This window comes from Geotrypetes seraphini, chromosome 3, assembly GCF_902459505.1.
Source record: "Geotrypetes seraphini chromosome 3, aGeoSer1.1, whole genome shotgun sequence".
Lineage (NCBI taxonomy): Eukaryota > Metazoa > Chordata > Amphibia > Gymnophiona > Dermophiidae > Geotrypetes > Geotrypetes seraphini.
Genome location: NC_047086.1, coordinates 13,164,493 through 13,185,426, shown reverse-complemented (window position 1 = coordinate 13,185,426; position 20,934 = coordinate 13,164,493). Strand labels below are relative to the sequence as shown.

At 44.4% G+C, this 20,934-nt stretch overlaps 1 protein-coding gene across 1 annotated transcript in view; it reads left to right on the top strand.

Moving 5' to 3' along the window:
* The window catches only part of PRDM1 (PR/SET domain 1), a 45,945-nt gene that overhangs the window by 16,391 nt on the left and 8,620 nt on the right, over nucleotides 1-20,934 (top strand). The window contains exons 3-5 of the mRNA XM_033935392.1: nucleotides 2,316-2,435; nucleotides 12,221-12,473; nucleotides 18,874-19,961. Coding sequence (XP_033791283.1) covers nucleotides 2,316-2,435; nucleotides 12,221-12,473; nucleotides 18,874-19,961 — 1,461 coding nt within the window. The remainder of the gene's footprint in view (nucleotides 1-2,315; nucleotides 2,436-12,220; nucleotides 12,474-18,873; nucleotides 19,962-20,934) is intronic.

The following is a 20,934-nucleotide window of genomic DNA, read 5'->3' as shown; positions in this document are numbered from 1 at the left end:
CTAACCTAATCTGATTAATACTTTTTTTTTTTCTTTTTTTTTATTGTATTTTTTCTTTTTTCCTCCTTTCCTATTGTTTCATGTGGTTTGTTACCCCGGTTTGTTTTTTAATTTTAAAGTAATTATTTTTATTTACGATGTATTTGTGATTTAAGAAATCCAATTTTATTTCTTTGTAAAACGCTTTGGATCCTGAAAAGCGTTCAATCAAATAATATAAGAAACTTGAAACTTGATTTTGAAATCTTAGAGGGATCTTTTACCAAGAATTATCATGCAGTATTTGTCCTAGAAGCCATGCTCACGGCATTACCAAAATGATGCAGTTCTCAGCTGGGCTGCACTGACTGCTAAAGCAAATTTATGTCTGCTAAAATTTCAGATCAGCATCCCGATCTAGTGTTCGTTTTATTGCTAATAAATGTTTGTCCTGAATGAACAGGGAAGTATAGCTGTGGCCGTGGCAAGTATTCTCTTTCCTCCCTTGAGAAAGGTAGATTTACCTGTGCTCTGAGGGGATTTGTTAAACCGCCTTGAGCAGCTGTAACAAAATCATCTTGCTCTAGGCATAGCTAGAGAGGAACTGAAAGTTGTTCCGATGACATATACAGTACTGGCAAATCTTTTTTTCTTGGAGTATACTTGGTCATTAAAGAACAGGCTGCCTTAGGCTTCCGTGGCTGGCATCATGATTGCTTGCAGTTGTCCGGGTCTTGCCATGTCTGAGAATGGATAACTGCAACAATCATTAAAAAAAAAACCCTCTGCATTTTGTGTGATTTTCAAGATTAGGAACACAAAGGGCAGAATCCAGATTCCTTCACAGAGATTGCTATCAAATAGTGTTACATAGAAAGCAATCTTCAAGCACTTTCTCCTTTGTTTGCATTATAGGGAAACCAATATCCTTTAGTAAGATAGTTTGGGTTTTTAACCTCTCTAAAATCTTCCCTCCTTCGGTATGACTAATGTGTGGACATCAGCTGCATTAGGAAGAGGTTGGGTTGGGTGAGCACAGGTAGCATTTTCCAGCCCTTTGTCCTTTCAAGCAAAACTCTACCCACCTGAAGAGCAGGTAGACGTGACCTTCCCTACCTGTGGCCTGATTCATGCACTTTTGCTTTGAGAATTGACGTCTTCAGCGAATCTTCTAGATGCCCAACATCGATGAAATACAGAAAAAGTCACACTGAAGTCTGGGCCTCTTGCAGATCAGTTTCCTCTTATAAATGATGACTTAAAAATACTCTCAAAAGTTTACAGCTTAGACCCAAGTCTATACCATTATCTTTATTACGCCCTAATCAACCTTGTTTTACCTATAAACAGACTTGGTCGTATATAGGTAGTCTAAAATGTATAAATTAATTACCGGTACTTAATTTCATCTCTTTAATAATTTGCTCTGGGCAAACTGGCAGAGACTCCCAAGGGTCGATCGCTTTTGATGCTGATAAGGCATTCAACTGGATTAGTGGATCTTTCCTGTTCACCACCATGCAATAAATGTCAGTTCCTGCTGGATTAAGCCACTGCGTTCTCGACCTTGGATAAACTAATGGTATATTTTCTCCACTGTTTCTTAGCCTGTGAGGAATAAGGCGACAGGTACTTCTGTGCTTCCACTCACCACCTCCCATGCAATACTTCATAATTGGTCTAATTATCGAGCCCCTTGTGTATGCAGTTAGATTGTCCTGAATGTCTGGTTTCACAGTTGAGGGGTTCTCCAATAAAAGGTAGCGTAAGGCATGCTCCTTTCTCTAAGATGAAAAATTACAGACGGCTCCTAAACATGGTCTTCAAAAACCTTGAGGGTGTTTGCCATCACCTCTTACACGGTAAAATGCTGAATGGTGCATAATTTGTCGATTGGCTTGCACAGGAGAGGGGTTTGTACATAGACCTCTGAAGCAGGTATAAGTGATAGCACTGGCATAGGTGGCAGGGCCTATCCTCTGCCACCTATGCCAGGATTTTGTAATGATATATCAGCTACCAGCCCATACTAACTTGCATATGCACCTGTATTGCTAGGTACCAAAGTAGACGAACATCGCAACCACGCTTCCGAGAATAAAGCCAAGTTTTACTTTCAGGAAGGATTGAATTGCAGAAATTCAGATAGAGTGAGAGATTTTTAAAAAAAACACACACAAACACTTCAGCTTCTAACATGAGTGTGACTGAAACTTCTGCATTGTTACATAAATTTGTGCTATCTTGACTAAGAAAGTCTTCAAAAGAGAATGACTTGTCCTTTTTATTTTTCCACATGCAGCCAAATCTGCCATCTCTTTTCTCTCCTTTTGCAGGTGATTGGTGTTCTGAGCAACGAATACATCCCCAAAGGGACACGGTTTGGACCCTTAGTAGGCGAGATCTACACGCTAGACACAGTTCCTAAGAATGCAAACAGAAAGTACTTTTGGCGGGTGAGTAGGACAGACTTCTGCGTGCTCAGATAGCAACCAGGTCACGCTGCCTCTGAGAATTAAAGCCACTTCCTGTGCAGACCTGTGGGTGCCTGTTGACGAAAAGGAGGAATGGGGACGAATATTACAAATGCCGCACAAAGAGAGCGCAGAGAACCCCCTGAGTCAGCTGAGTAAATGGCCATGTCAGCGTAGGCAGGGGAAGAGAAGATGATGGGGAGGGGGCAGGGAAGACATGTTATAGCTGTGGGTTCAGGATGATTCAAAAGAAGATTAATTTGTATTTCTAGACAGGAAAATAGCTGAAGACCTTTCTTTTTTGCAGGTGTTCACTTTGCTGTGTGGGTAGTTACATCTTTTGCCCATGATTTCACTTGGTTTTATGTGATTTTATTATGCATGTTTTTATTGTACACTGCAGTACAAAGCTTTGAATTTCACACCTCCAAAGCTTTTGGCCTTCTGTGTGTCAAATGCTCTTAGTGTGAGGAATTATTAGATGACCTGGAAAGTTGCCACGGATTTATTTGGCATTGGTTGAAATCTGGCATAGGGCTGTGACCTTGACCACTGTGAGGTGGCCCATGTGCAGCGTCTGGGGGATTTCAGTTTCATTCCCAGTGGACAGCGGCCTGTCCCAAAAAGAAATGCGTGACAACCGGGCAATAACTGGCATCACTGTGATGTTATATGTAATCTTATCTTACCAAATCCTCGCCAAGCGGAGTTGAAAAACAGGCTACAATCGGCATTACCACTACACAAAGGTGCAAAATCAAAAACAGTCTCAATTCCTAACATAGACTTCTAAAATAGTGGGCTGCAAATAGTATTTTTGTTGCACAGAGATAAACATTCAGCGCAGAGTCAAGGTCAAACTAAACCTCTAACAAAGACTTTTTGAAAAAGCCACGTTTTCAGATTTTTGCAAAACTAAGAGCATACATAGGACTAATGGTTGGGCATGATTAAGAAGGGGATCATGAGTAGATCGGAGGATGTCATAATGCCACTTTATAGAACAATGGTCAGACCGCACTTGGAATACTGTGTCCAACACTGGTCTCCATACCTTAAGAAGGATATAACTGCTGGAGAATGTGCAGAGGGGAGCCACGAAACTAGTCAGAGGTCTGGAGAATTTGAGCTACAAAGAACGCCTCAGAAAACTGGGACTGTTCACCCTCGAAAAGAGAAGACTGCGAGGAGATATGATAAAGACTTTTAAAATATTAAAAGGATTTGATAAAATTGACCAGGAAACAGCATTACTGGCATTTTCAGATGTGACACGGACAAGAGATCATAGCCTGAAATTGAGCGGCAGCAGGTTCAGGACAAACGTCGGGAAGTTCTGTTTCACACAACGAGTGGTGGGTGCTTGGAATGCTCTCCCGGGGGAGGTTCTGGGTCTCAAGCGCAAGTTGGATTCACACCTTCTTGCAAATCACATCGGGGGATACGGGAAATCCGGGTCTCCATTAAGGAGCACCTAACTGGGCCTCCGCGTGTGCGGATCGCCGGACTAGATGGACCTAGGTCTGATCCGGCGAAGGCGTTTCTTATGTTCTTATGTTCTAATCCGAATCTTTACAGGAAGTGAATTCCAGATTTTTACAATAAGTCGATTATTGGCCGTTTCAAAGGGCCCAAGATTGCACAGGCATGGAGAAGTGTTCTCCCCAGAGCAGGCCTAAACCTCTCTGTCTTCTAATGGATCTGTGGAGGCTCTGGATTCTAATGCTGCAGATCTAACCTCCCTATCTGTTATCCTTAGGTCTGAAAATCTCTCTCATAGGAGCCATGCTAAACCATGTTTCTCAAAATATATTCGCCACCGAACATGTTAGAGCACTGGAAATCCCTAAAGAGTGTGGGATGTGGAGGAAGGGACAGAAGAAAGCAAATCTCCCACTGAAACCCATCAGATCCCAGTATATTTTAGGAGGAAACGGAAGAAGGTGAATGCTCAGGTCAAACAAGGTTGGATTAATTAATCCTGCCGAAAGCTTCTACCTCTCATTTGCCTCTGCTTTACTACGGCAGAATCCTTGCAGACTTGTCAGTTTTCTGTCTGTGAGAGTCTAGTTGGGATACTTCCTTTTCACGGAGCTGCTTAGTTATCCAGTTCAACGAGGGAGGATTTTTGGGGCTAGTCCTGGTTCTGAGTTTGCACCGCAAAGTGTAGTGTGGAATTTGCAGACCCTGATTCAACCCACTGAAGTCAATGCTGCAGAGCCCGGGCTAGTCAGAAAGCCAGAACTGGTCTTCAGTCTTCCTCTTGGAACTGGATGCGTTGCCAGAGGATATGATAAGAGAGGATAGCGTAGCTGGTTTTAAGAAAGGTTTGGACAGTTCCCTGGAGGAAAAGTCCATAGTCTGTAATTGAGAAAGACATGCTGAAAGCCTCTGCTTGCCCTGGATTGGTAGCATGGAATGTTGCTATTCCTTGGGTTTTGGCCAGGTACTAGTGACCTGGATTGGCCACTGTGAGGAAGGGCTTAGATCCTTTGCAGGGCCACATTTTGGATTTGTAGGTAGTTGGAGAAAAAATAGTTAATGTCATTAAATAAATGAGAATTTTGCATGAGGTAAAACTCTTTATAGTTTATAAATCTTCCCTTTTGGCTGTCTTAATAATAATATTGTCATTTATAGCTAAAGAGACATATGATCAAGAAACTGTTTTATTTTACTTTTGTGATTATGATAAACAGACCGAGGGCCTCAAAATAGTAGCTAACATAAGAATAATCTTACTGGGTCAGACCAATGGTCCATCAGGCCCAATAGCCCGTTCTCTCAGTGGCCAATCCAGGTCACTAGTACCTGGCCAAAACCCAAAGAGTAGCAACATTCCATGCTACCGATCCAGGGCAAGCAGTGACTTCCCCCGTGTCTTTCTCAATAACAGACTATGGACTTTTCCTCCAGGAACTTGTCCGAACCTTTCTTAAAACCAGCTAAGCTTATTAAAGAAATGACAATTTTGCATGAGGTAAAGCTCTTTATAGTTTCTAAATCTTTCCTTTTGGCTAAGTCTTAATAATAATATTGTCATTTATAGCTAAAGAGACATATGAGCAAGAAACGGTTTTATGTTACTTTTGTGATTCCTCAAATAGGACCTGGTGGGCTGCATGTGGCTCCCGGGCCACAAGTTTGAGACCACGGGCTTAGATGGACATTAGTCTCATCCAGTAAGGCTATTCTTATGTTCTTTCTGTCTTTCGTTGGGCTTAGAGAGAGACTGAGAATAGCTTGTGGGCATGCTCACTGGTCCAGGCATGGGCTGGGAGGCGTCCAGGAGCCAGTTTGCAGAGTAGCGCTTCCAGGATTAATAAGTTAAACATATGTAAAAAGGAAACGGGGAAAGCATTATCCGGCCCTGTTCTCACACAGAGAGAGACAGTGGAAGTAAAGCCCAGATGTCTCAATCCATCCGGCCTTTTCTGGAGCCATATGGTAACCCTAGGTGAGGTGCTTTCTCATCATTTGGGGACTTATTATTTATTTATTGGATTCGTTTTCTGTCCCGTTGTCCCCAAAGGTCTCATAACGGGTTCAACATACAGAATTTCAGTACAAGTTTTTATCCTAATTTGACACACATGGACAGTTTACAGGTTGACAGTGCAAGATTTTAAAATACACGTTTTTCTTACGTGGCACATTCTGGTTCTGGTACCAATATACAGTTCTTTATAGTCCATAGGGCAAGGGGTTAAGTGAAGAAGTATGTTTTTATTGCTTTTCTAAAGTTGAGGAGTCCTTCAAGGGCAGTCGATTCCAATGTCTTGGTATGAAGTGGGAGTAGGACCGTCGTTTGGTACGACCAGGGGGCGTTTTGAGACGTATTTCATTCTAGGAGTGGAGGACCCAGTTTGGCACATGCAGAGGAAGCTTAGCCGTCACGTAGCCCGGTGCCATGTTGTGCAAGGATTTGAACGCAAGCATCAGGCCCTTGGCTACAGGCAGCCAGTGAGCCGACGCTAGAGCCTGGGAGACAGGGCCGCGGGCACGGAGGCTTTTTAGAAGTCCGATTGTCGCATTTTGAGCATGCTGGAGATGTACATTCTTCGCCGTGAGACTGTTGAATAGCGCATTGCAGTAATCCATGTGGGAGAGTAGTTGGGCAAAAGTCAGACTCTGAAAAGCAGTTCCTTATTTTTCGGAGTTGTCGCAGGTAGTAAAATGAGAAAGATACCACCTGAGAGATAGGGTTGGAAAGCGACAAATTACACTCAATGCTGCGCACTTGGTCTTTTGCAGTTATAGTAATCGAGTCCCATGCAGCGAGAGATGGGCGCAGTTTTAGTAATCTGCTCCAGGAAGGACTCTCACAGTCAGCTTTGTGTGTCAGGGCCCTCTCTTCCTCTGACATGTGCATAGAGTAAGGAGGGCTGTGGTAAGGAGGAAGGAGAGCAGAGTGAACAATAGAAGGTAGCCGAGGGGAGGAGAGAGTCCAAAGGCAGTACATCCTTCTTGATCTTCTCATTCAGATAGTTGATTGGGACGAACTTCCCAATGGTACAGCCATGGTTTAAATGAGGGTCCAGGACCCTCACTTACCTAGAAGTATACAGGCCTCAGCATCTGCCGCCTATTACCCCACCTTCTGGACTGGCAGGAGATTCAGTCAGAGAAACCCCTAGGATGTGACTGATGCTCTCTCTTTGCTGCTGGGCAGAAATCGCACTCTCTTCTGAACTGTCATTAGCCCCCTGGCAGCATTGCCCCATATCGTCCATCTCATTTTGAAGCTTTCATGCATGTTGGATTCTTGAAACATCATACTTTTCCTCAAGGGTCTGAATTTCTTTCTCTTCACGTATTATTGGGCAGAATCCTGTTTTGGACCTGGGCAAAAGATGTCTATTAAGTTATCCAGTTTAAACCTTCCCTCTAATTTCTGTCCATGATGCTTCATTAGTTCAAAGATTGTCCGCCTCCTTCAAATGGGACGGACTGGCTTGCAGATGAACTGATGAGAGATGATTTGGTTTTCACGTGAAGGAACGCATTTCCTCTTTCCCTCTTGGGTTTGCTGGAAGGGGCAAGGAGCCTCTGATGCAGGAGCCCAAAAATGTTGCTTGCAGATGAGAGGGGTAGGAAATAATTATGATGTGGGCTTTTCGAATACCCCATAAGTGACATTATTTCTTGTAAGTGTGCTATGAGTCAGCAGAATGTTAGGCCTTCCTGACACACCATATGGAACTATGGTGAGGTGGTTAGAGAGCACTCGGTTTCTTTCTGCGTGTGACTTTCTTGGAGAAGCATAGGAGAGAGAGACAAAGGGTGGAAGACTTTTGCAGGAACTCTATAGTGTGTGTGACCTGCCCTGGAAGCTGAAAATGGCAAAGCAATGGCCAGTCCTGGCTTTCTGGAACTTTGTAGGCCCAGGAATAGCCCCAAACCTGAAAACTGCATGTTCCCCTCTCTCAGATAGCAGCAGTCACCCAGCCCTTTTCAGTTTCTCAGTACAAACACACCGCAAAACCTCTCGCTGGCTCCTTTGATGAAGCCACATGTGTTTCCCCTGCTCAACTTACAGGAAGCCACCCTGAATAGAAAGTGATTTGAATGTTTACAGGCTCTTAAAGAAAGAGTTCCTGGTTCTGTATGTTTTTTTTCATGTGGATCAACCATGAGAGAGTGATAACTGTGGGGGTGAAAAGGCTTTCAACAGTCTTTTTGATGTGGGTCCTAGATGTGTTTTAGTAGATGGGCATTCAGAGGTTGGAGATGGAGACTTTACAGATGCTAGGTGGAACAGCAGATCATAGGCTAATGATTCTCAAGCCAGTCCTGGAGGAACTTCAGCCAATCAGGTATTCGGGTTAGCCACAATAAATATGCAGTTTATGCAAATCGATCTTAAGCATCCTGAAAACCTGGCTGGGATCCCCCCAGGACTGGTGGCATAGACCATCTCCAGATTTCGGAATGGGGAATGAGAAACCAGTACAAACTCAGTGCAGTTCTAGAACTCAGGAAGGGAGAAGCACAATTCCAAGCAAACCCCCACCCCATCCCCCTGGTTTTCTACACTTTCATTGATCTTCATTATTGCATCAGGGTATATGTACAGTAAAACCTTGAAATGCAAGTAACATGTTTTGCAAGACAAGCAAAACATTTGATTAAATTTTCACTTGATATACAAGCAATGTCTTACAATGCAAGTACATACAGTATACACACATCACATCATCACAGCTGAGCCGATGGTTCTTCTCTCTCTGACGCTGCGGGAGTGTAGTGACTGTTCTAAACGAGCGAGGTCTTGCAATACGAGTACATACAATATACACACGTCACATCATCACAACTGAGCCGATGGTTCTTCTCTCTCTGACGCTGCGGGAGTGTAGTGACTGTTCTAAACGAGCGAGGTCTTGCAATACGAGTACATACAATATACACGCGTCACATCATCACAGCTGAGCCGATGGTTCTTCTCTCTCTGACGCTGCGGGAGTGTAGTGACTGTTCTAAACGAGCGAGGTCTTGCAATACGAGTACATACAATATACACACGTCACATCATCACAACTGAGCCGATGGTTCTTCTCTCTCTGACGCTGCGGGAGTGTAGTGACTGTTCTAAACGAGCGAGGTCTTGCAATACGAGTACATACAATATACACGCGTCACATCATCACAGCTGAGCCGATGGTTCTTCTCTCTCTGACGCTGCGGGAGTGTAGTGACTGCTTTAAACGAGCAAGGTCTTGCAATACGAGTACATACAATATACACACGTCACATCATCACAGCTGAGCCGATGGTTCTTCTCTCTCTGACGCTGCGGGAGTGTAGTGACTGTTCTAAACGAGCGAGGTCTTGCAATACGAGTACATACAGTATACACGCGTCACATCATCACAACTGAGCCGATGGTTCTTCTCTGACGCTGCGGGAATGTAGTGACTGCTCTAAACGAGCGAGGTCTTGCAATAGAGTACGTATAGTATTTTGTATTAAAGTTTTTGGGTTGTGGAACGAATTGTCTGACTTTCCATTATTTCTTATGGGGAAATTTGCTTTGATATACGAGTGCTTTAGATTACAAGCATGGTTTTGGAACGAATTATGCTCGCAAACCAAGGTTTTACTGTATATGTTATAACAGGTGTCTTTCTGAAGTTTAGACTATATTGGACGATTATTCCGACAAAGCAGGAGGTGTTTTGAGTTTTTTTTTCTTGAGAGTCAACCACGGTGGTTAAAAAAATATGTATGTGTGTTGAGCACCACTCTTTAGACAGGTGGCAGCTGTATGAAGCACTCTCCACTGGTAGTTAGGGGTTCTCGACCCGATCCTCGGAACACACCAAACAACTGTAGAATCCTCATCAGCTGAGCTGCCAGGAATCCCCGAAACCAGCTCAGCTGATGGGAAGCCTATGAGGGTTTTTTCACTCTTTGGGTGGTGGGAGGGGGTCGTGACTACTGGGGGAGTAAGAGGGGTCATGCCTGAAATCCTCCAGCGGTCTTCTTGTCAGTTTGGGCACCTTTGTGGAACTTAGATGCAACTCAAACAGGTCTAACTGCTGGCGTCTAAGTTCCCTCTAGGAAAGCTTTGATTATGGCTGGGGTACGCCAGGTTGAAGCCCACCCGATTCGTGCCCATAACACACCTCCCAACACGCCCCTTTGCTCTCTGGACGCTCAGCAGCTTAGAAGTGCTGTTGCACGTCCAGAAAGTTGTTTTTAATTATCGGTATTAGGAAGTCCAAGTGCCGACTTAGGCTGGTTTTTGGACGTTTTAGTGTTTTGATTATGAGCCCCATAATATACCAACAGTAACATTATTCAAAATAATCAAGTTAAGAATTTCTGAAATAATCCTGGGGCCCTTTCCCTAAACTGTGTGAATGTGCACTTAAAGCGGGAGGAAAAAATGCTTATCACAAAGCGCACTAGAATGTTTTGTGCGCATTGTAATCATACATTATTTCTTCTCATGGTAATTTTTCAGGAGGGGGGCGGGAAAGCATTATCCAGCCAGCATGTTCACATTAACACATGTTAACCGGTTTAACGCAGAGGCATCAAGTGCTCCTGTGTGAACTTTTTATGGTATCGTGCACTAACATACATAAGAACATAAGCAGTGCCTCAACTGGGTCAGACCTGAGGTCCATCGTGCCCAGCAGTCCGCACACGCGGCGGCCCAACAGGTCCAGGACCTGCACAGTAATCTTCTATCTATACCGTTCTATCCCCTTTTCCAGCAGGAAATTGTCCAATCCTTTCTTGAACCCCAGTACCGTACTCTACCCTATTACGCTCTCTGGAAGCGCATTCCAGGTGTCCACCACACGTTGGGTAAAGAAGAACTTCCTGGCATTTGTTTTGAATCTGTCCCCTTTCAACTTTTCCGAGTGCCCTCTTGTTCTTTTATTTTTTGAAAGTTTGAAGAATCTGTCCCTCTCTACTCTCTCTATGCCTTTCATGATCTTGTAAGTCTCTATCATATCCCCTCTAAGTCTCCTCTTCTCCAGGGAAAAGAGACCCAGTTTCTCCAATCTTTCTCTATCTCTCTCTCTCTCCCTTTCTCTCTCTATTTCTGTCACTCTCCCTTTCTCTCTCTCTCTATTTCTCTCTGTCTCCCTTTCTCTCTCTCTCCCTTTCTCTCTCTCTCTATTTCTCTCTGTCTCCCTTTCTCTCTCTCTCTCTCTCTATTTCTCTCTCTCTCCCTTTCTCTCTCTCTCTATTTCTCTCTGTCTCCCTTTCTCTCTCTCTTTCTGTCCCTCTCTACTTTCTCTATGCCCTTCATGATCTTGTAAGTCTCTATCATATCCCCTCTAAGTCTCCTCTTCTCCAGGGAAAAGAGACCCAGTTTCTCCAATCTTTCTCTATCTCTCTCTCTCTCCCTTTCTCTCTCTATTTCTGTCACTCTCCCTTTCTCTCTCTCTCTATTTCTCTCTGTCTCCCTTTCTCTCTCTCTCCCTTTCTCTCTCTCTCTATTTCTCTCTGTCTCCCTTTCTCTCTCTCTCTCTCTATTTCTCTCTGTCTCCCTTTCTCTCTCTCTTTCTGTCCCTCTCTACTTTCTCTATGCCCTTCATGATCTTATAAGTCTCTATCGTATCCCCTCTAAGTCTCCTCTTCTCCAGGGAAAAGAGACCCAGTTTCTCCAATCTTTCTCTATCTCTCTCTCTCTCCCTTTCTCTCTCTATTTCTGTCACTCTCCCTTTCTCTCTCTCTCTATTTCTCTCTCTCTCTCCCTTTCTCTCTCTCTCTCTATTTCTCTCTGTCTCCCTTTCTCTCTCTCTTTCTGTCCCTTTCTACTCTCTCTATGCCCTTCATGATCTTATAAGTCTCTATCATATCCCCTCTAAGTCTCCTCTTCTCCAGGGAAAAGAGACCCAGTTTCTCCAATCTCTCAACGTATGAAAGGTTTTCCATCCCTTTTATCAGAACATTACCATGTGACCAGAAAAAATATAAGCATGGAGGAAAATCCCACATTAAAATGCGCTAAGGCCAGATTCAAATGCAGTCTAGTGAAAGAGCCCCGTGGCTTCACTGGTCTTCGAAACGCCATAGAATGTATTTCCTCTCTCATGGCCACATGAAGGCCATTCTACTTTTATACAGATCAAAACTATTAAGGATGCTCTTCCAGGATGGAAACTGTAGATAACGGAATATTTCTATCACACCCCTTGTCTCCTCTCATCAGGTGTAAATCTCATCTCATAGGCAGTAGTCAGAAAGTATCCTACTACCTGGTTTCACACTTCACCACTAATCTCTTCTCTCCTCTTTACTAGATCTATTCCAATGGGGAGTTTGACCATTTCATCGATGGTTTCGATGAGGAGAGGAGTAACTGGATGCGTTATGTGAACCCAGCACGCTCAGCGCAAGAACAAAATTTGGCCGCCTGCCAGAATGGCTCAAATATCTACTTCTACACCGTCCAGCCTATTCCAGCCAAGCAAGAGCTGCTCGTCTGGTACTGCCGGGATTTCGCTGAGAGACTCCACTGTCCCTCTACCGGGGAGTTGCCCCTCATAAATCGAAGTAAGTGTCTGGTGAAACTTGAGTGTGATGATAGCATGTTGCATTACATTACATTAGAGATTTCTATTCCGCCATTACCTTGCGGTTCAAGGCGGATTACAAAAGAGTTATAGAAGGTGGGTGACCAAACAAGATCTCTGGTCATTTCCAGAGCGAGTAAAGAGTAGATCAGGTTGATTTGGGGGGTTAGGAAGGAAGGTACTCGTAGTGTTAAGACTTTTTCAGGGATTTCTTGAAGAGCGTTGTCTCCTGGGTTGCAGCATGAAGGGGAAGATTGCAATTAAAAAGAAAAGAACAGAAGAAAGAATTCCTTATGCCTGCTGAGATCGAACCAGCGTGTTGAAAATTTTGGATCATTTCTTTGATTGCATGGTTGGAGTAAACCGACATAAGTCAGCATTTGGACGTTTTGTCCACCCAAAAGGTCCACATGCCGATTTTCAAAACTGACTTCCTGGACATCTAACAGGACTTCTAAGCTGCTATGCCTTCAGAGTTTCAGTGGGCATGTTAGAAGGCATGTAATGGGTGAGCAGGCTTAACTTGGATATTTTTCAGGCCATTATTGAACCTTTCCTAAGATACCCTAGATGGAACTTAAGACGTTCTCGGCTAGACCTGTTTTAGAAATATATAAGTGCCCAAAAATACCCAATCTTGACCAGATGACTACTGGAGAGATTAAGTACTGCCCCACCCACAACACTCAACCCAGTGGTTATAGACCCCCTCCCACCCCACAAAAGTCTGAAAGGAAAAGTACATATCATATAAACTCAAATATAAAATGACCCAAATATAAACCAAGGTAATCTCCCCCCCAAAAAAATAAAAAAGGAGGAAAAGAGATTGACTCGAATATAATCCATGGGGGGGGGGGGTGTTAATATTCAAGTGCAGTGCCTTGCCAGGCTCTGCTCCCTGTTGCCCTCCCTCCCTGCCAGATTCTGTACCCTGTCCCTCCTCCCTCCTGATGCCTTGAGGCCTCCACTGGACCTGCCGTAAGTCCTGGTGGTCCAGCAGTGGGCCGGGACAGCAGGGATCCATCCTACCTCCTGTCCCAGCCGATTCTAAGAACTTTTACCTCCCTCCCATCTCCCCTGCATACCTTTAGAATCCCTGGTGGTCCTGCGGTAAACCGCAGTAGGAGCAACCTTCCTTCACTCCTGCCTGTGTGATTGGCCCCCCTGCTCTGTCTGTGTGGCCAGTCCATTATGAGGTTGGCCCCTCCTACGTCTATTTGGATGTTTTCAAGCTGGACATTATTTTTGGTCAAAAATAGTGTATAATTTTGGACATTTTGGTGGTAATTTTTGTGTTTCCGACTTTGACCATTTTGCTGGAAACATCCAAATCGGACTTAGATGTTTCTTTTGAAAATAGTCCTCCATGTCTTTTTATCAGTTGAACCCAGAACTTTATTCATACACAATAGGTTTGAGGTCATACAAGTGTGCTCTTCCTTTTAGGATATAAAGGCCTGACTTCCTGCTTGGAGGCTTGCATGTTTCTAGGTCCAGGTAATCACTCATGGCTCTCAGCCCTCAAGTTGCTGTGAATAGCTTCCTGGTTCCTAGCTTACTTTAGTAACCCTGAGGATCACCCAGATTCTCGGCACCTGTTTGAAGGCTCCCTAGAGAAACTCTTTTACTTATTCCAGTTACACGCTACAGTGTTCATCTGTAGAATAAGGGACAAGACACCATGGCCCACGTTCAAAGCCCTACGCAACATTTTTTCAAATCCCTCTGATGTTGGGTTCCAAACCTGCATGTGCATATGTAGCTTTGAGCTAGTGCAGTTCGGTGCAACACTGGTTGCAGTGGCAGGATTGAGGGGGGAGGTCTGCTTGATGGTCCCCCCCCCCCCCCCTCTTTTTTGTGGCCTCTTGCATATTCCTTCACTTTCATTTAAGCAATTCTCTAATATTCCCCTCAAAAAGATTGCATTTCACATGCAAAACATTAGTTTGTATGTGTAATGTATAACTACAGACATATACACTTCTCCCTCCGTATTCGCGGGGGATGCAGGTGAACCATAGGCGCGAATATGGAAAACCCATGAATAACTTTTTATATGTTATTCGCGGTTTTTAGAAAACGTTGTTGTTTTTATTATTGAAACCACAAATAACTTTTCCACTGTTATTTGCGGTTTTTTTTTTTTTTTTTGAAATAAGCAGCGATTTCAGAGCTTGGAGCGGGCAAGCAGCGATTCCCAACGATTCCCAAAGAATTAAGGGCTTGGAACAGACAAGCAGTGATTCCCAGCGATTTCAGGGCTTGGAGCAGGCAAGCAGCGATTCAAAGAGAATTTAGGGCAAATAGCAGGCAAGCAGCGATTTTTTTCCCCATGCATGCTGGGAAGGAGCCTTTCTCTCTAGGGATGCTGGGAAGCGGCGTTTTTCTCAGTGCACACTGGGAAGCAGGGAGGCAGCGAATTTGTGGGAGAAAGCATGGAAGCAGTGTTTTTCAGAGTGAATGGTAAGCGATAAACTTTTGTATCGGTCTAGTAAAAAGGAAAAATAACTTTAATGATGATGTAATTTTGGGGGGAGGAGTCGGTAGCCGAAAAATTGCGAATAAATGAATCCGCAGCTATGGAAACCGCGGATATGGAGGGAGAAGTGTACAACCTTTCTCTTTGGCTCCTTCAAACGTTACCCAATAAAGTGCAAACGGTTGACTGAATTTTCATGGGGGGAAGGAGCAGGAACTGCGAACACATGGCCCCATAGAAAAGAAATATAAGAACGGTCGGTTCTCTTCTTCAGAAGTTTATCTTCACTTCCTTTATTCAGTAAAGCCGAGTTATCTCTCCAATCTGCTGCGCGAGCTTTGCCTACTGTTGCTTCATTTCACTCGAACTGACGGTTTTCTGGTCAAGAGTTTGTACATCTACTTTCACTCTGCAGGAGAAGAAACTTGCTGGAAGATGGTAGAGAGAGGTTAAGAGATTGCAGAACAATTTCTCTGTCAGCCGTCGGTTCCCAAATTCACTTTCGCTGTACAACCCTCTCACATGTAGCATTTTTATGCCTAATTTGTTTGGGATCATTTTTACTTGTCACATGGGTCCTGCAGTTCTTTGCTGAGCTGGATTCTGCTTTAAAGCAAAGATTTAAAATAGAAGCTTTTCCATCTGAACTCTTCAAATAGCAGCTGGTCACTGGGCGCTGGGGTGCCCTTACTTAGAAATCGAGGACAATTTCTGGAACGGCAACTTAAGAATTAATGTCACACTTATCAAAGGAGTCTAGCTGGCTGAATCGGCCTAACTAAGGAGTTTGCTGGCCACATCCCTTGTTTGTCCCGATGCTAAGCAGCTAAATGTAGACGTCCAGCTTAAGGTAGAAATTGTGGAAAAGCCAGTGACGGATACAGAAAAATATACATGTGGGACACAATTGTAGAAAAAGCTGGAAGAGGCAACTGCCCCAGCGGTGCCCAAATTTACACCTGCTCTGAAGATGAGAGAAATGAGTATGTTTAAACATGTCACATCTTTGTTCCTTTCATCTAGCTGCCCCCTATGCCTGGAATAAATTACCCGAGTTTTTGATTATAGCCTTCAGTCCATAAGAACATAAGAATTGCCGCTGCTGGGTCAGACCAGTACCCTAACTAAGTCTAGCCTTACTTGCTGGAACTTACCCAACCTTGGCTTGAATCCCTGGAGGGTGTTTTCCCCTAGAACAGACTCCTGAAGGGCGTTCCAGGTTTCTACCACTCTCTGGGTGAAGAAGAACTTCCATACATCTGTACGGAATCTATCCCCTTTTAATTTGAGAGAGTGCCCTCTCGTTCTCCCTACCTTGGAGAGGGTGAACAACCTGCCCTTATCTACTAAGTCTATTCCCTTCAGTATTTTGAATGTTTCGATCATGAAGGGAATAGACTTAGCAGATAAAGATAGATTGTTCACCCTAATCCCCACAGGCCTCCCCACCCAGCCAGCAGATTAATCGTTCTCCTTAACTGTATCCATGACATCCTGTTTGTCTGTCTTGTCTGCTTAGATTGTAAGCTCTTTGGAGCAGGGACTGGCTTCTTGTGACTCTGTACAGCTCTGCATGCGTCTGGTAGCACTATAGAAATAGTTCACAGTAGTAGTAGTAGTAGTAGTGTGAAGAGTTTCAGTCTTTGGGAAGCAGAGCTAAGATTGTGATGTCATAATGCCTCATTCCACCAATAAGAGGCAACCTCATCAGTGATGTCACAATGGCTTGATTGTCCTGGACTCTCCTCTGTCCTCCAACCCAACCCACTGATTAACCATTTCCCTTAACTGTATCCATGATATCCTGTTTGTCTTGGCAGTTTAGATTGTAAGCTCTTTGGAGCAGGGACTGTCTTCTTTGCGACTCTGTATAGCGCTGTGGGTGGGAGGGAGGGGGGAGTCACCGCTGTGGTCGCTGCCTCCATGCATCCTTGCTTAAGGTGCGGTCTCCTTCCACTGCGCATGCAGGAACACGGGGATTGAAGTGCGCATGCGCGCTAAGGGTATTATTATAGCGGATGGAACTTGGGTGCCCAGATGTCATTATAGCCAGCATCTAAAAGGAAGCGCCCAATTGTAGAATCCTCTCTAGGGCTTATTTTCACATTACCAAACAAAAAAAAAAAAAAAAATCCTGTTTCTATATACAGAAGGCTTTAACTGATTTGACAGACAAGTTATTGCTAGGTTATTTGCAGGTCTCCTTTTTTCGGTCTGAGTTTTAAAAGCTCTACTTAAAATTTCTAGGCTGTGCCGTTTTTTTCCACAAGTACGAGGGCCTCTCATGTTGAGACTGAAAAGTGTGAATCGGCAAAATTCATCACCTCACCTCACAGGCTTTTGTAGCACCCCTTCTGTCTCGAAATGACTCGTCACCAACCCACAGCTCTTTCTCAAAATTAAGTAAAAATAATTTTCTTGAAATGATTTTTTCCAGTACAGTCTGCAGAGGGAGGAGTTTAGTCAGAAAAGCAATAAGCCCACCCAGTTTCGAGTTCTCAACTTCTCTTTAAAACCAAAGTGTAACAAACCAGATTTACTGCACTGCTTTTCTCCCTTCTCCCTGTACGCAAATCCCTCCTTGAGGGCCGCAATCCAACCGGGTTTTCAGGATTTCCCCGATGAATATGCATTGAAAGCAGCGCATGCACATAGATCTCATGCAGATTCATTGGGGAAATCCTGAAAACCCAACTGGATTGCGGCCCTCAAGAAGGGACTTTGAGAACCCTGAACACCACATTCCACCTACCACAGGAAAAAAAAATAGGAAAAACCTTTCCTGGATATTGCTCCAAACACTTTACTTGCTGTGGGAATGATGTGGCTGGTAATGTTATCCCAGCCTTAGAAAGAAATATGTATCAGATAGCAAAATTCAACTTGCTTTCAATGTCAGCATCCAGGGGAAAAAATGGGACTTTGAAGAAGTGACTGCCATCGACCTGGGAGTGTCAGGAATTGCCTTTTTATAAAAAAATATATATATTGTTAAAAATACTTACACCCCACCCTGACACTATCCAGTTACAAGTGGGTCAAAGAAAGGATGATCTGGACCAGGGGTCTCCAAAGTCCCTCCTTGAGGGCCAAATCCAGTCGGGTTTTCAGGATTTCCCCACTGAATATGCATTGAAAGCAGTGCATGCACATAGATCTCATGCATATTCATTGGGGAAATCCTGAAAACCCGACTGGACTGCGGCCCTCGAGGATCGGAGTTGCCCTCCCCTGCTCTAAGGGCTTCTTTTTGCTGGGTATGGCTTCCTTACAGTACCTGGAGAGGAACTGATTAGACCAGGGATCTCAAAGTCCCTCCTTGAGGGCCACAATCCAGTCAGGTTTTCAGGATTTCCCCAATGAATATGCATTGAAAGCAGTGCGTGCACATAGATCTCATGCAGATTCATTGGGGAAATCCTGAAAACCTGACTGGATTCCGGCCCTCGAGGATCGGAGTTGCCCTCCCCTGCTCTAAGGGTTTCTTTTTGCTGGGTATGGCTTCCTTACAGTACCTGGAGAGGAACTGATTAGACCAGGGATTTCAAAGTCCCTCCTTGAGGGCCGCAATCCAGTCGGGTTTTCAGGATTTCCCCAATGAATATGCATTGAAAGCAGTGCATGCAAATAGATCTCATGCAGATTCATTGGGAAAACCCGACTGGATTCGGCCCTCAAGGAGGGACTTTGGAGACCCCTGATCTGGACAATATGTCTAGTGGCAACTAATATACATAAATGATTAAACATCAAGGATGCAGCCTTATTTAAATGGATATGGCCGTTGAATATCAGTATAAGTTATCTGATTAACTTTATGCAGAGGCCATCACGCCAAATATTGCATTTCTAGCAGTAGTTGTGGTATTTATATCTTTTTGGCATTTTTGTTTTTCAGCACAGAGCTGCATTATTAATCCAAAGCAAGACCTGCCCCACGCAAAAAGCGTTCCAAAGAGAGAGCACAGTGTGAGGGAGATTCTGAAACCTTCCACCCATCAGTCCAAAGCGAAGGAGATGGCCCTGATCAATATATCGCCGGCCACACCAGAGAAAGACCCGGAGGACCCGAGGAAAACCTGCAGTCCGTTCTTTCCTCGGGTTATCTACCCTATCCGCCCTCACGTTCCGGAAGACTATTTGAAGGCTGCTGTAGTCTATGGAATGGAAAGACCCAGTTACGTTACTCCCTCGCCCATCCAGTCGGTCACAACGCCCAGTCCTTCGGCAAGAAGCAGTCCAGAGCAAAGCTTTAAAAGTTCAAGTCCTCACAGCAGCCCAGAAGGCGCCCTGTCTCCTCTACACATTTCTCAGGACCAGAGGGATTCCTATCCATACCGGAATGGACCATATGGCACGGAAGGGTTAAGGTCGTACCCTGGATATGCGCCCCCTAACAGCCACCTCCCTCCGGCATTGATAACATCCTACACCCCCCACTATTCCAAATTCCTGCTACCTCCGTACAGCGTGGGCTGTAATGGCTTGAGTGCTTTGAACAATTTTAATAACATGAGTAATTTTGGCGTCCTACCACGGATGTACCCTTTGTATTCCAACCTGCTGAATGGCGGGAGCCTTTCCCACCACATGCTGAACCAGGCTTCCCTTCCAGGCGCGCTGGTCCCCGAGGGAGCACACAGACTGCTGCAGCCAGAGCAGCCCCGAGACCTTCTCATCCCAGCGCCCACCAGTGCGTTCTCCTCTATCGCGGGTTCGGCAGCCAGCATGAAAAACAAGCTAAGCAGCCCTAATAGTGGGTCTCCCGCTGCCGGCACAGCGGCCACCTCAGAACATATAATGCAACCGAAAGCTACCTCAGCGGTGTTGACCAGCAGCAGCGAAGAAGCCATGAATCTCATTAAAAGCAAGAGAAGCATGACTGGATATAAAACGCTTCCATATCCACTGAAGAAGCAGAATGGAAAGATTAAGTATGAATGCAACGTTTGCTCCAAGACCTTTGGCCAGCTCTCCAATTTAAAGGTAAGGCTTCGTGCCCACTGACTCTCCTTAAAGTGTTGGCAGATAAAGGCCAAATGGCCCAACCAGTCTGCCCGTCCACAGTATCCACTATCTCAGGGGTGGGCAAATCCGGTCGGGTTTTCAGATCTATTTGCATGCACTGCTTTCAATGCACATTCATTGGGGAAATCCTGAAAACCCGACTGGATTCCGGCCCTCAATGACTGGAGTTGCCCACCCCTGCACTATCTCCTCCTCTCCCTAAGAGATCCCACGTGCCTGTCCCACGCTTTCTTGAATTCGTTAAAAGATATGCATGATATTTGACTTTTATTGACATAGGCAGCTGAAAGAATGCTTTTTTTTTAAAAAACTTTTAATCAGAACCTGCTTATTACTGGTGTTAAGTGTCCACAAGAGGCTATACAGATCTACAATGAAACAAAGGCAGATCCAATCCAATAAATAGAAAAAAGTCCTTTATTTAACAATACCCAATGTGGACCACATTTCACCCACACACGGGCTGCATCTGAGGTTTCAGAACTCCCAATTGAACGATTGCTATACTACACACTTTGACTAAAATCTTAGCCAAGCAGTATTGCTGCTCCAACATTTGATGTTAGTAACCTTTGAAGATACTTCACTCTGACCCATGCACTCCCGAGCAACTGTTGACCTCATGATGTAGTGATAAAGCTCTATCTCTTTTGTCAAAGTTAGCACAAGGGGTGGACCACTGAGTGACATATCCCAAGATAATGCATATCGTTAACAGATGAAAACAAGCAGAAAAACACACATAATGGGGCTTATTTTCATAGCACACAGATTTACAAAGTTCCATAGTAATATGTATAACTTTGTAAGTCTATGTGCTTTGAAAATGAGCCTCGTTTTATTATTTTCATTTTGCAATCACAGTAGGCCCTCTTTGAAACTCATTATGGCATTGCTTCTGTAATGACAAAATGGCCAACCCCCAGTAAAA